Source organism: Struthio camelus, chromosome 3 (genome assembly GCF_040807025.1).
Source record: "Struthio camelus isolate bStrCam1 chromosome 3, bStrCam1.hap1, whole genome shotgun sequence".
NCBI lineage: Eukaryota > Metazoa > Chordata > Aves > Struthioniformes > Struthionidae > Struthio > Struthio camelus.
The window spans coordinates 11399115-11412281 of NC_090944.1; the positions used below are offsets into that span (position 1 = coordinate 11399115).

Here is a 13167-nt window from a genome sequence, read left to right on the forward strand (position 1 = left end):
GCACAGTGTGTGGCACACTCTTTCACATCACACATTACTTGATTATATAATCTCACTGGAGAATAAGAAGAGGAATTGGGGGGAGGGGGCACTGGTCGCTGCTGGTGTCTGCACCAGCCAACCCCTTTATGTATAGCAAAGACTTTGAATAAAATTGCCACGGCCGGTGTGCCTGCTGTGCCGCCGCAGCGGGCTGTCACAAGACGTCTTGCGTGAGGATGCAACGGTGACGGTTGCAACAGCTCCCAGGAGGCACCTCCCCCTCTCCCACTGCAGGAGGGCGCCATAAGGGACCAGCCCGCCAGCCCCGTGCACATGGGTCACTTTCTCATTGGCCAGGGGAAGATGTGGCCCCAGGAAAAAGCACGCGTCCCACCCCCCTGTCTGGGAGAGTATAAGAAACCGGGGCGCTGTGGGCAACACAATGCTTCCCTGACCTGAAGGGCCTCCAGACACAAGTGATTCCTGGAGCGACTGTCACTGCCTGAACACCAAGACCACCCCTCATCCCGGTAGGTAGCCACGGAGTGTCTTCCGGGTCAGCCACCCGTTTGGCCTCCGCGTGGCCAAGTGCCGCCTGCCTGGAAGCATCTAAACGACAGGTGGGCGGGAGCATCAGCGTCTATGGAGAGGCCAGCTGGGTCTTGGAGAAAAGCGAGCCAATCTGACATACGAGCTGCTGATGATTAGGGCCTAGAAAGAGCTGAAGGTGGATCTGGGGCGTCCTAGGGAGAGGAGAGACTGGAAAGATGCCTTCATGCTTGTGGAGGGACCTGAGGGCTTGTGCTCTGGCAAGATGGGGACGCTTGTGGGCAAAGAGGGGAGACGCTTCTCATGCAGCAGCACAGAGGTCTTGCATGCTCCCAGGCCTCAGCCAGCTGCCAAAGGTGGTGTAGCGGCGACCTCAGTGGTGGCGGCTGAGAGCCTTCTCGGCCCTCCTGCCCTTGCCTGGGGCGGTGCCACCCTGAGCCGTGGTGCGGACTGTCAGGCTGTGAGGGTCCTTGCTAGGAAGCCTGGGAGTGCCCTGGGCTTGAGGGTGCTGTGGGCACTCCTGAGGCAGCAGTGCCTGCCTTTGGACTGCCTGAGGTCTTGCAGGGCACTGATGCACCCTTCATAGGCTGCGCCGTCTCCATGGAGGGGCATCCCCCGCCGTGTCCGCACCTGGCTCGTTTCTTGCCCCTAGCTCTGCAAGTGCCGTTGCCTTCCGTGTTGGCACCAGCACCTCCCGCGGTGCCAACCTTCTCTGCTTTGGCCTGCGCGGAAGGAGAGGCAGGAGGGAGAGAGCAAACACACGAGCCATACCGCTGACCGGGTAGCTCCCCTGGAAAGCACGGCTAGATTCTGTCCGCCTGGACGCGTGCCTTGTCCTCCTGAGGAGGCAAGTGTTTCACGCGTAAGGCCTGGGGGAGTGCAACTTGCACAGGTGAGCGTGGTGCCTGCATCGGCCCCATTCCTTTGGAGGCTGTGTTGCTTAAAGCTACTACAGTGAGGCATTCGTTCTCCCGTGCGTGCTTTGGAGAGAGCACAAGGCAGCCCTGTGAGCAAGAAGGTCGTGGAAGAGCACCACAGGATGGCCCAGCAGGCTGATACTCCCCAAACTGCTCCCGCAATATCCCACCCAACTGCTGTCCACTGCAAGCAGTCCTTCTTGGGAAGAGGCTGCAGGAAGACATCGTCCTGCGTTCTTTGAGTCTTGCTGTGTCCCCTCTGCAGCCGCGTGGAGCGCAGGGCCAGCCGTCAGCCATGCGGATCCTGTACCTTCTCTTCCCCTTCTTCCTCCTGCTGCTCCAGGGCGCTGCAGGTGAGACGTGGAGAGGGGCAAAGGGGTGAGCTGTGAGCCCGCCTCAGTGGGCTCTCCTATATTCCATAGATTGACCCGATTGGCCAAGGATATCGAAGGGTTTGGAGGGATTGATTTTGCGGTGGTTTAATGCTCTTGTGTTTGAAATGGGACAGATGAAAAGATGCTTTCTGTGCACCTTTTCAGCTGTTACCACATGCAGTGCATGTGGAGGAATCTGCTCCAAGAAAAAGAGCCTGACTTCTCATGTGGTTTCGGGCCTTATTCAGCTCCAGGCTCTACTCTTTCCTTATCTATCATGCTCTGGCTCTCCCCAGGTGAGGTCCCCCTCCAGTCTCTGAAGGTTCAGACTGCACAGCCCATTCAGCTTACCCAACATGTTGACCCCTTATGGCCCAGCTTTATGCCTATAGGTATTTAGCCCTATTTGAGGACTCCTCCACATGTCTCACTCTGAGACACCACAGGCATTGCCATGCTGGCTGACCAAGCTGAGACCTTATGGTGGAGCTGCACCTTCCTCAGGTGTGGCTGGGGGCTGGGGCATACCCACTTTGTACGCCCACGGCCACACATACTTATGTCCCAGGGCTATATCCAAGAGCTCCTTAGCTCCACTTGCGAGGCTGACCAAATCTGCAATAGCAAGAAGGCTTGCTCTTGAAGATGCAGAAATGGTGAATGTGATCCAGAGGCCAGGTGGTGCACTGGAGCCAAAGGGCAGTGTCCGCCCTTCTGGAATGATAGCCCTTTACACTTTCCTCAGGTCTCTATCCTTTATAATGTTTCTCTCTGTGCAGGGTTGTCACAGCTACCAGTAAATGAGGCTCAGTGCAGGCAGGTTGGGGGTTACTGTGGATTGCGGATCTGCAATTTCCCTTCTCGTTTCCTTGGACTTTGCACAAGAAACCATCCTTGCTGCAGCAGGTAAGATTTGGAATCAAAGAATGAAGGGGGGCTTATGACTGCATCTCCAGGAATAGTTGCTGTGGTTGTTTTTAAACCCAAAATCCTGGTTAACGCCTTTGTGCCTTCACGCTCCGAGGCCGAGCCCAGGGCAGGACGGGAAACGGCCTTGCGTGCCCGGACCTGCTCCGTGTGGGGCTGAAGGAGCCCAAAGTCAGACGGCACCTTCCCACTCCACCTCCACCCCACAAGACCTGCACACAGCCTTTACGAAGGCTCCGCCACAGTGGCCAAGAGTGACGGGTGTCCCGGGGGTGGCGTGAGGCACAGCGTCCTTTCCCAGATGTCCCTGCAGAGCCTTGGAGGCAGGGCTGCCGCTGCTTAGCAAAAGGCACCTCCAAGCCGCCTGCAAAAAGCCCTGGAGCTTCCTTCTGCGGCATTTAGTCCTCTGCCCTCCCCGCAGCTGCGTATGCTAGGAGAGGTGGTGGGAGAGGCTGCGAGAGAGGGAAATGTGAAGAATGTGTTGCAAGCAGGTGGCATCAGTTTTCTTTCTGCAGGGTATGGGTCTGAGGCCCTGAATCGTCCAAGCAGCACTTCCCCCTCACTTCTCCATCCTGCAAATGGCTCCGCAAGTCCTCCTCCCGTCCTGCTTCTGCACTCTCCAAGTCGTGTGAAAATGGAAGGTGAAGCGCTGCTCCTGATGGGATGCAAGGGCACTTGTGTGCGGGAGAAATCCGGCCGCAGGCCTTGTGTCGTTTGCAAAGAAGCTGCTCATCCCCGCTTCAATAAAGCCGTGTAGTTTGGCATTGCAGTTGGTGGAAAGTGGGGGCGTGTCCTGGTGGGACAGGAGGTTTTGGGTGGGTAAGGGTTTTGTCATCCTCAGGCTCCCCACCACGGCCGTGCTCAGGGATGCTCTTCCCTGGCAACGTGGTGGTGGTGGTGGGGGAGGGTGTCGCTGTGCCTAGCAGTGTGTCCTGGGCCCAGGGTGTTTGCTGCCCGTGGGACAAAGCTGCTCTGTGGTTGCCGCAGGTGGGTATCAGATTCCCAAAGCAGCCACCATCGCTCCCTTCTCTCCTTGGAGGCCCCAAGGCCCTTCCCAGCAGGGATAAGCGCGGCACAAGAGTGTGCCACCTTTGACCTCGGCAAGGAGCTTCAGCCTTGCGCCCAGGGCAGAGGCACACGGAAAGCTTCTGCAGGCATCCACCCTGCTGCTCTGGGCAGCGCTGGACATCCGCCTGGAAGCTGAAGGTGGCTGAGTGCAGAAGAGAGGGCTGAAGCTGCTCTGCCGCCTTGGGAAGCAAAGGCCTCACCAACAGAGCCAGGGGCGCTTTTGGCTCTTGCATGCACAGGTGCACACACACAAGCTGCCGCTCCAGCGCAGGGGCAACGCAAGCCTTGAGGGTGGCCTTTGCAGGAAGGTGGAGGTCACTGCCTGGTGGCACAGAGCCACATTGCTCACACACAGAGTATCCCCAATGGGGCAGAGCGCCAAAGACAGCCCATCTCTTCCCGGCGGGGCTAGAAATGTGGAGACTTCCAGGCCATAGCCCATGGGAGCCATTGGAGAGGTCACGTTGAGGCTGAGCTGGGCTGCCCTCCCCAGAGACCTCTCTCACCGCAGCGGCGACAACGGTGTCCTTGGGGGACAGCCTGGGAGATCAGCCTCCTCCGGAAGGAGGCTGTAGGAAGCGGAGAGGCATGGGTGCGTGGGCAGGGCAGGCGTGGAGGGGAGATGGGCAGGGACTGCTCTGCGGGTGCTCATGGGGAGGGCCAAGGAGGGCGAGGGAGGCCCCGTGTGGCTTTGTGGTGGGAAGGGGCGCAGCAGGGCCTGCAGCAAGGAGGGCCGCAGCGTGCTGGAGCAGGGCAAGGAGGAGTCTGGGCCCTCAGGGACGGTTGGGTGGGCAGCCCGGGGGGCGCCTGGCCAAGGGACACACACCGCAGCGCACCCCTCCGCATGCAGCTGCACGCTGTTGGTGCCCGTGGCTCCGATGGGCAGAGAGACAAGCCTGTGCCCAAAAGCACCAGGACACTGCTGCCACGCCAGGGAACCCACCTGCGGCAACCACAGAGCAGCTTTGTCCCACGGGCAGCAAACACCCTGGGCCCAGGACACACTGCTAGGCACAGCGACACCCTCCCCCACCACCACCACCACCACCACCAGGTTGCAAGGGAGGAGCATCCCTGAGCACGGCCGTGGTGGGGAGCCTGAGGATGACAAAACCCTTACCCACCCAAAACCTCCTGTCCCACCAGGACACGCCTCCACTTTCCACCAACTGCAATGCCAAACTACACGGCTTTATTGAAGCGGGGATGAGCAGCTTCTTTGCAAACGACACAAGGCCTGCGGCCGGATTTCTCCCGCACACAAGTGCCCTTGCATCCCATCAGGAGCAGCGCTTCACCTTCCATTTTCACACGACTTGGAGAGTGCAGAAGCAGGACGGGAGGAGGACTTGCGGAGCCATTTGCAGGATGGAGAAGTGAGGGGGAAGTGCTGCTTGGACGATTCAGGGCCTCAGCCCCGTATGCTTTAGGAAGAAAGCAGACAGCGATGCCACCTGCTTGCAACACATTCTTCACATTTCCCTCTCTCGCAGCCTCTCCCACCACCTCTCCTAGCATACGCAACTGCGGGGAGGGCAGAGGACTAAATGCCGCAGAAGGAAGCTCCAGGGCTTTTTGCAGGCGGCTTGGAGGTGCCTTTTGCTAAGCAGCGGCAGCCCTGCCTCCAAGGCTCTACAGGGACATCTGGGAAAGGACGCTGTGCCTCACGCCACCCCCGGGACACCCGTCACTCTTGGCCACTGTGGCGGAGCCTTTGTAAAGGCTGTGTGCAGGTCTTGTGGGGTGGAGGTGGAGTGGGAAGGTGCCGTCTGACTTTGGGCTCCTTCAGCCCCACACGGAGCAGGTCCGGGCACGCAAGGCCGTTTCCCGTCCTGCCCTGGGCTCGGCCTCAGAGCGTGAAGGCACAAAGGCGTTAACCAGCACTTGGCTCAAAAGAGGGTAAGGACAACCATTGCTAGCAAAAAAGCAGCAACCCTTTTCCTGAGCTTCCTATACAGAACACACCTTTTACAGCAAAGGGAAATTGCAGAACATTTTCCATTAGATATATAGGGGAAGATGCAGACCCCAAAAGTGCAGAATCCTCCTCTTCGTCTACAGGAACTGGCACTTCCTGGAGCAATGGAGAATGGTGCACAGCGGATCAGTTGCAAAGATAATGTGGGAGAAGAGGCTTTGATTCCGGAAGAGCTGACACTCACCTTGCGTTTCAACCCAGCACAGGGATTCAGCATCAAACTCACCATATCTGCATCTTCAGTAGCAAGGCAACTCCACCCCTTTGGCACCGTTATGTGGCAGCGTGTGTGCGCACAGAGGGGAAGAGCAGCGGGAGGCCGAGGAAGAGCCATGCTGGCTCCACAGTATCCCAGCTGCGTGGCCACCGCTGCCGAGAGCAGCAGAGCGGGGAAGCAGGGGACTGCCCGCACCCCACATGCCCTCCTGGCTGCGCCCGGCCTTTGAGTGGCCTCTGATGGAAAGCCCTCGCCCAGCCCTCGCCAGGCCTCATGGCTCGGGTCAGTGGCGCTTTGCAACACTCAGCTTAGGGGCCCCCGGCTGAGGAGGGACCGCTGTTGTGCCCCAGGCAGACTGCCGAGGCAGCAGCCCCCCCGGGGCACTCTCCCACGCCTACGCTGAGTGGCAAGTCCCTCTGAAAGGGGGCCTGTCCGGACCCCAGGCTTGCCAAAGGCAGATCCCCTGGAGACACCCACAGAGCAGCAGCGGAACGCAGGCTTGGAGCCTGCAGCTGAATCCCTTCGAAGCCCCCAGGAGGAGCCAGCCTCTTCTTCCTGGGCAGCCATCGCCGTACCCACCGCACGCGCTCCTGAAAGGACCCTTGGAAAGCACCTTTTCCTCCATCCCTCCTCAACTTTGCATCCCTCCAACACACGCAGCGTCTCCCCGGGCCGTGGGAGAGCCCACTGAGGCGGGCTCACAGCTCACCCCTTTGCCCCTCTCCACGTCTCACCTGCAGCGCCCTGGAGCAGCAGGAGGAAGAAGGGGAAGAGAAGGTACAGGATCCGCATGGCTGACGGCTGGCCCTGCGCTCCACGCGGCTGCAGAGGGGACACAGCAAGACTCAAAGAACGCAGGACGATGTCTTCCTGCAGCCTCTTCCCAAGAAGGACTGCTTGCAGTGGACAGCAGTTGGGTGGGATATTGCGGGAGCAGTTTGGGGAGTATCAGCCTGCTGGGCCATCCTGTGGTGCTCTTCCACGACCTTCTTGCTCACAGGGCTGCCTTGTGCTCTCTCCAAAGCACGCACGGGAGAACGAATGCCTCACTGTAGTAGCTTTAAGCAACACAGCCTCCAAAGGAATGGGGCCGATGCAGGCACCACGCTCACCTGTGCAAGTTGCACTCCCCCAGGCCTTACGCGTGAAACACTTGCCTCCTCAGGAGGACAAGGCACGCGTCCAGGCGGACAGAATCTAGCCGTGCTTTCCAGGGGAGCTACCCGGTCAGCGGTATGGCTCGTGTGTTTGCTCTCTCCCTCCTGCCTCTCCTTCCGCGCAGGCCAAAGCAGAGAAGGTTGGCACTGCGGGAGGTGCTGGTGCCAACACGGAAGGCAACGGCACTTGCAGAGCTAGGGGCAAGAAACGAGCCAGGTGCGGACACGGCGGGGGATGCCCCTCCATGGAGACGGCGCAGCCTATGAAGGGTGCATCAGTGCCCTGCAAGACCTCAGGCAGTCCAAAGGCAGGCACTGCTGCCTCAGGAGTGCCCACAGCACCCTCAAGCCCAGGGCACTCCCAGGCTTCCTAGCAAGGACCCTCACAGCCTGACAGTCCGCACCACGGCTCAGGGTGGCACCGCCCCAGGCAAGGGCAGGAGGGCCGAGAAGGCTCTCAGCCGCCACCACTGAGGTCGCCGCTACACCACCTTTGGCAGCTGGCTGAGGCCTGGGAGCATGCAAGACCTCTGTGCTGCTGCATGAGAAGCGTCTCCCCTCTTTGCCCACAAGCGTCCCCATCTTGCCAGAACACAAGCCCTCAGGTCCCTCCACAAGCATGAAGGCATCTTTCCAGTCTCTCCTCTCCCTAGGACGCCCCAGATCCACCTTCAGCTCTTTCTAGGCCCTAATCATCAGCAGCTCGTATGTCAGATTGGCTCGCTTTTCTCCAAGACCCAGCTGGCCTCTCCATAGACGCTGATGCTCCCGCCCACCTGTCGTTTAGATGCTTCCAGGCAGGCGGCACTTGGCCACGCGGAGGCCAAACGGGTGGCTGACCCGGAAGACACTCCGTGGCTACCTACCGGGATGAGGGGTGGTCTTGGTGTTCAGGCAGTGACAGTCGCTCCAGGAATCACTTGTGTCTGGAGGCCCTTCAGGTCAGGGAAGCATTGTGTTGCCCACAGCGCCCCGGTTTCTTATACTCTCCCAGACAGGGGGGTGGGACGCGTGCTTTTTCCTGGGGCCACATCTTCCCCTGGCCAATGAGAAAGTGACCCATGTGCACGGGGCTGGCGGGCTGGTCCCTTATGGCGCCCTCCTGCAGTGGGAGAGGGGGAGGTGCCTCCTGGGAGCTGTTGCAACCGTCACCGTTGCATCCTCACGCAAGACGTCTTGTGACAGCCCGCTGCGGCGGCACAGCAGGCACACCGGCCGTGGCAATTTTATTCAAAGTCTTTGCTATACATAAAGGGGTTGGCTGGTGCAGACACCAGCAGCGACCAGTGCCCCCTCCCCCCAATTCCTCTTCTTATTCTCCAGTGAGATTATATAATCAAGTAATGTGTGATGTGAAAGAGTGTGCCACACACTGTGCACTTTCTTGCCTTTGAACATTGCAAGAACAGCTTCATCTGTGACAAGAAGTCTGTGCACCTGACACGACATGGGTGATAAGTATGTCTCTCTCTGTCTAGTGGCTATTTAAAGAAACAGAGAGGGACAGGAGGAACTGTATTAGGGAGAGTAAACCAGCCAGCCTAATCGAGCTGAATCAGCTGTTCCTGAAGAATCCAAGCTGAATGATTATAGCATGGATGTAGCCATAGGTCGGTAGCCACATGTTCAGTTTGGTTCCTGACATCAAGACAGGTGGCAGTTCTTGCTGGGCAGAGGTGGCTGTGCTGCAAGCCTGACCTCTTGAGGTTTTTGGAGGCCCACTTCTCGTCACCCTGGTTCCCAGTGCTTACCTGCAGGGGATTGTGGTGGCGGAGATGGTCAGTTGCAACTGTTCTCCTTGCGCATCTATTGGATCTCAAGCCACTATAACGTTATGACAATTACGAAACAGGTGAAAGAGAGCTTCCACTTACTTAGGAGAAGTAGAGGGAGCATCAGCTTGGAAGGCTAACACGGTTTTGCTGGTTCTTGAAGAGACACGTTAAAATTTTGCTTTGTGGTACAGTTTGCAAGCAGTTTCTAAAGATCAGGGCTGTATTGTGTGTGTCCCAAGTTTGTTTTTTCAAACCACCACACCAAACATCTCTTATGCAAGGCAGGATGACACAAGACTCGGCTTGAAGAACGTGGAATTCCTCTCAGAGGTGTCACGATATGAAAGGGATGCTTTTGTTTCTCTGACAAGAAAAAACAGGAAAGGTGCTTTTTGGATGACTGGAAGGGTCACTCAGGAGCCTGGGCCGCGTTGGGCGTTGGTGCCATGGGAGATTTGAGACATAGGGCTGCATCGGGGGTCACTCAGGAGCTCAGGGCTGGGTTGGGGTCAGCCCCAAGACCCTTTGTCTCCGCAGTGTCTGACTCCCAGCTCTTTGCTCTCTCCTGGCACAGGCCCAGCACTCTTGGTACTCTCTCCCACAGCCAGTACTCAGACTCACCAGCTAGTCCGGCGTGAAGTTTGCTGGAGGATCATGGACGTGAGCACAGACACAACACAGGCAGCATGTTCACACAAAAAATAGTAAGGAATAAAGCTTAGTAGGAACACAGGACAGACCGTGGGGATCAGGTGTAGGGCATGGCCAGAGAAGTATGCTGACCAGCAGCCTGCTTTCATCCTCTTGCCCCTGATTCTCTATTTTCCATGCCTCTTCCTCCCTGACCCACCTTGCTCTTTCCCTTTCCCCACTTTGGCCTTCCTCCAGAAACACCAAGTAATAATTCCCATAAACTTCAAAACTCTCTTGATTGCTCGAGGCAGCCAAAAGGAGGGGGAAGAGGCTAATATCTTATCACTTTATAAGACTGGTTCCTGCTGGTGTCCATGCCAGAAAAACTGCTTTGTCCATGCCAGACACTTCATCCCAAGGCACCGGCGCCGGTGTGCCTGCTGTGCCGCCGCAGCGGGCTGTCACAAGACGTCTTGCGTGAGGATGCAACGGTGACGGTTGCAACAGCTCCCAGGAGGCACCTCCCCCTCTCCCACTGCAGGAGGGCGCCATAAGGGACCAGCCCGCCAGCCCCGTGCACATGGGTCACTTTCTCATTGGCCAGGGGAAGATGTGGCCCCAGGAAAAAGCACGCGTCCCACCCCCCTGTCTGGGAGAGTATAAGAAACCGGGGCGCTGTGGGCAACACAATGCTTCCCTGACCTGAAGGGCCTCCAGACACAAGTGATTCCTGGAGCGACTGTCACTGCCTGAACACCAAGACCACCCCTCATCCCGGTAGGTAGCCACGGAGTGTCTTCCGGGTCAGCCACCCGTTTGGCCTCCGCGTGGCCAAGTGCCGCCTGCCTGGAAGCATCTAAACGACAGGTGGGCGGGAGCATCAGCGTCTATGGAGAGGCCAGCTGGGTCTTGGAGAAAAGCGAGCCAATCTGACATACGAGCTGCTGATGATTAGGGCCTAGAAAGAGCTGAAGGTGGATCTGGGGCGTCCTAGGGAGAGGAGAGACTGGAAAGATGCCTTCATGCTTGTGGAGGGACCTGAGGGCTTGTGTTCTGGCAAGATGGGGACGCTTGTGGGCAAAGAGGGGAGACGCTTCTCATGCAGCAGCACAGAGGTCTTGCATGCTCCCAGGCCTCAGCCAGCTGCCAAAGGTGGTGTAGTGGCGACCTCAGTGGTGGCGGCTGAGAGCCTTCTCGGCCCTCCTGCCCTTGCCTGGGGCGGTGCCACCCTGAGCCGTGGTGCGGACTGTCAGGCTGTGAGGGTCCTTGCTAGGAAGCCTGGGAGTGCCCTGGGCTTGAGGGTGCTGTGGGCACTCCTGAGGCAGCAGTGCCTGCCTTTGGACTGCCTGAGGTCTTGCAGGGCACTGATGCACCCTTCATAGGCTGCGCCGTCTCCATGGAGGGGCATCCCCCGCCGTGTCCGCACCTGGCTCGTTTCTTGCCCCTAGCTCTGCAAGTGCCGTTGCCTTCCGTGTTGGCACCAGCACCTCCCGCAGTGCCAACCTTCTCTGCTTTGGCCTGCGCGGAAGGAGAGGCAGGAGGGAGAGAGCAAACACACGAGCCATACCGCTGACCGGGTAGCTCCCCTGGAAAGCACGGCTAGATTCTGTCCGCCTGGACGCGTGCCTTGTCCTCCTGAGGAGGCAAGTGTTTCACGCGTAAGGCCTGGGGGAGTGCAACTTGCACAGGTGAGCGTGGTGCCTGCATCGGCCCCATTCCTTTGGAGGCTGTGTTGCTTAAAGCTACTACAGTGAGGCATTCGTTCTCCCGTGCGTGCTTTGGAGAGAGCACAAGGCAGCCCTGTGAGCAAGAAGGTCGTGGAAGAGCACCACAGGATGGCCCAGCAGGCTGATACTCCCCAAACTGCTCCCGCAATATCCCACCCAACTGCTGTCCACTGCAAGCAGTCCTTCTTGGGAAGAGGCTGCAGGAAGACATCGTCCTGCGTTCTTTGAGTCTTGCTGTGTCCCCTCTGCAGCCGCGTGGAGCGCAGGGCCAGCCGTCAGCCATGCGGATCCTGTACCTTCTCTTCCCCTTCTTCCTCCTGCTGCTCCAGGGCGCTGCAGGTGAGACGTGGAGAGGGGCAAAGGGGTGAGCTGTGAGCCCGCCTCAGTGGGCTCTCCCACGGCCCGGGGAGACGCTGCGTGTGTTGGAGGGATGCAAAGTTGAGGAGGGATGGAGGAAAAGGTGCTTTCCAAGGGTCCTTTCAGGAGCGCGTGCGGTGGGTACGGCGATGGCTGCCCAGGAAGAAGAGGCTGGCTCCTCCTGGGGGCTTCGAAGGGATTCAGCTGCAGGCTCCAAGCCTGCGTTCCGCTGCTGCTCTGTGGGTGTCTCCAGGGGATCTGCCTTTGGCAAGCCTGGGGTCCGGACAGGCCCCCTTTCAGAGGGACTTGCCACCCAGCGTAGGCGTGGGAGAGTGCCCCGGGGGGGCTGCTGCCTCGGCAGTCTGCCTGGGGCACAACAGCGGTCCCTCCTCAGCCGGGGGCCCCTAAGCTGAGTGTTGCAAAGCGCCACTGACCCGAGCCATGAGGCCTGGCGAGGGCTGGGCGAGGGCTTTCCATCAGAGGCCACTCAAAGGCCGGGCGCAGCCAGGAGGGCATGTGGGGTGCGGGCAGTCCCCTGCTTCCCCGCTCTGCTGCTCTCGGCAGCGGTGGCCACGCAGCTGGGATGCTGCGGAGCCAGCATGGCTCTTCCTCGGCCTCCCGCTGCTCTTCCCCTCTGTGCGCACACACGCTGCCACATAACGGTGCCAAAGGGGTGGAGTTGCCTTGCTACTGAAGATGCAGATATGGTGAGTTTGATGCTGAATCCCTGTGCTGGGTTGAAACGCAAGGTGAGTGTCAGCTCTTCCGGAATCAAAGCCTCTTCTCCCACATTATCTTTGCAACTGATCCGCTGTGCACCATTCTCCATTGCTCCAGGAAGTGCCAGTTCCTGTAGACGAAGAGGAGGATTCTGTGTTTTTGGAGGCTGCCGCTTCCCTACCAAAAATATTGGAAAATGCTCAACATTTGTCCACTGCTGTAAAAGGTGTGTTCTGTATAGGAAGCTCAGGAAAAGGGTTGCTGCTTTTTTGCTAGCGATGGTTGTCCTTACCCTCTTTTGAGCCAAGCGCTGGTTAACGCCTTTGTGCCTTCACGCTCCGAGGCCGAGCCCAGGGCAGGACGGGAAACGGCCTTGCGTGCCCGGACCTGCTCCGTGTGGGGCTGAAGGAGCCCAAAGTCAGACGGCACCTTCCCACTCCACCTCCACCCCACAAGACCTGCACACAGCCTTTACGAAGGCTCCGCCACAGTGGCCAAGAGTGACGGGTGTCCCGGGGGTGGCGTGAGGCACAGCGTCCTTTCCCAGATGTCCCTGCAGAGCCTCGGAGGCAGGGCTGCCGCTGCTTAGCAAAAGGCACCTCCAAGCCGCCTGCAAAAAGCCCTGGAGCTTCCTTCTGCGGCATTTAGTCCTCTGCCCTCCCCGCAGCTGCGTATGCTAGGAGAGGTGGTGGGAGAGGCTGCGAGAGAGGGAAATGTGAAGAATGTGTTGCAAGCAGGTGGCATCGCTGTCTGCTTTCTTCCTAAAGCATATGGGGCTGAGGCCCT

General features: G+C 58.8%; 1 protein-coding gene across 1 annotated transcript; it reads left to right on the forward strand.

Annotated features, from left to right (window-relative positions):
* Nucleotides 1-302: 302 nt before the first annotated feature.
* Nucleotides 303-6810, forward strand: LOC138066635 (gallinacin-1 alpha-like). The gene is made up of 4 exons (XM_068936539.1): nucleotides 303-512; nucleotides 1714-1801; nucleotides 2602-2728; nucleotides 6753-6810. Exons 2-4 carry the CDS (start codon nucleotides 1744-1746, stop codon nucleotides 6808-6810), a joined length of 243 nt encoding a protein of 80 aa, XP_068792640.1. The 5' UTR covers nucleotides 303-512; nucleotides 1714-1743.
* The last annotated feature ends 6357 nt before the right edge of the window (nucleotides 6811-13167 follow it).

Excerpts from the sequence above, each read along its gene's own strand:
- LOC138066635 (XM_068936539.1), top strand. The coding sequence starts at position 1,744 with ATGCGGATCCTGTACCTTCTCTTCCCCTTCTTCCTCCTGCTGCTCCAG. Across the intron at positions 1,802-2,601 it reads GCTGCTCCAGGGCGCTGCAG|GGTTGTCACAGCTACCAGTA; the intron begins GTGAGACGTGGA and ends CTCTCTGTGCAG. Across the intron at positions 2,729-6,752 it reads AACCATCCTTGCTGCAGCAG|CGCCCTGGAGCAGCAGGAGG; the intron begins GTAAGATTTGGA and ends TCTCACCTGCAG.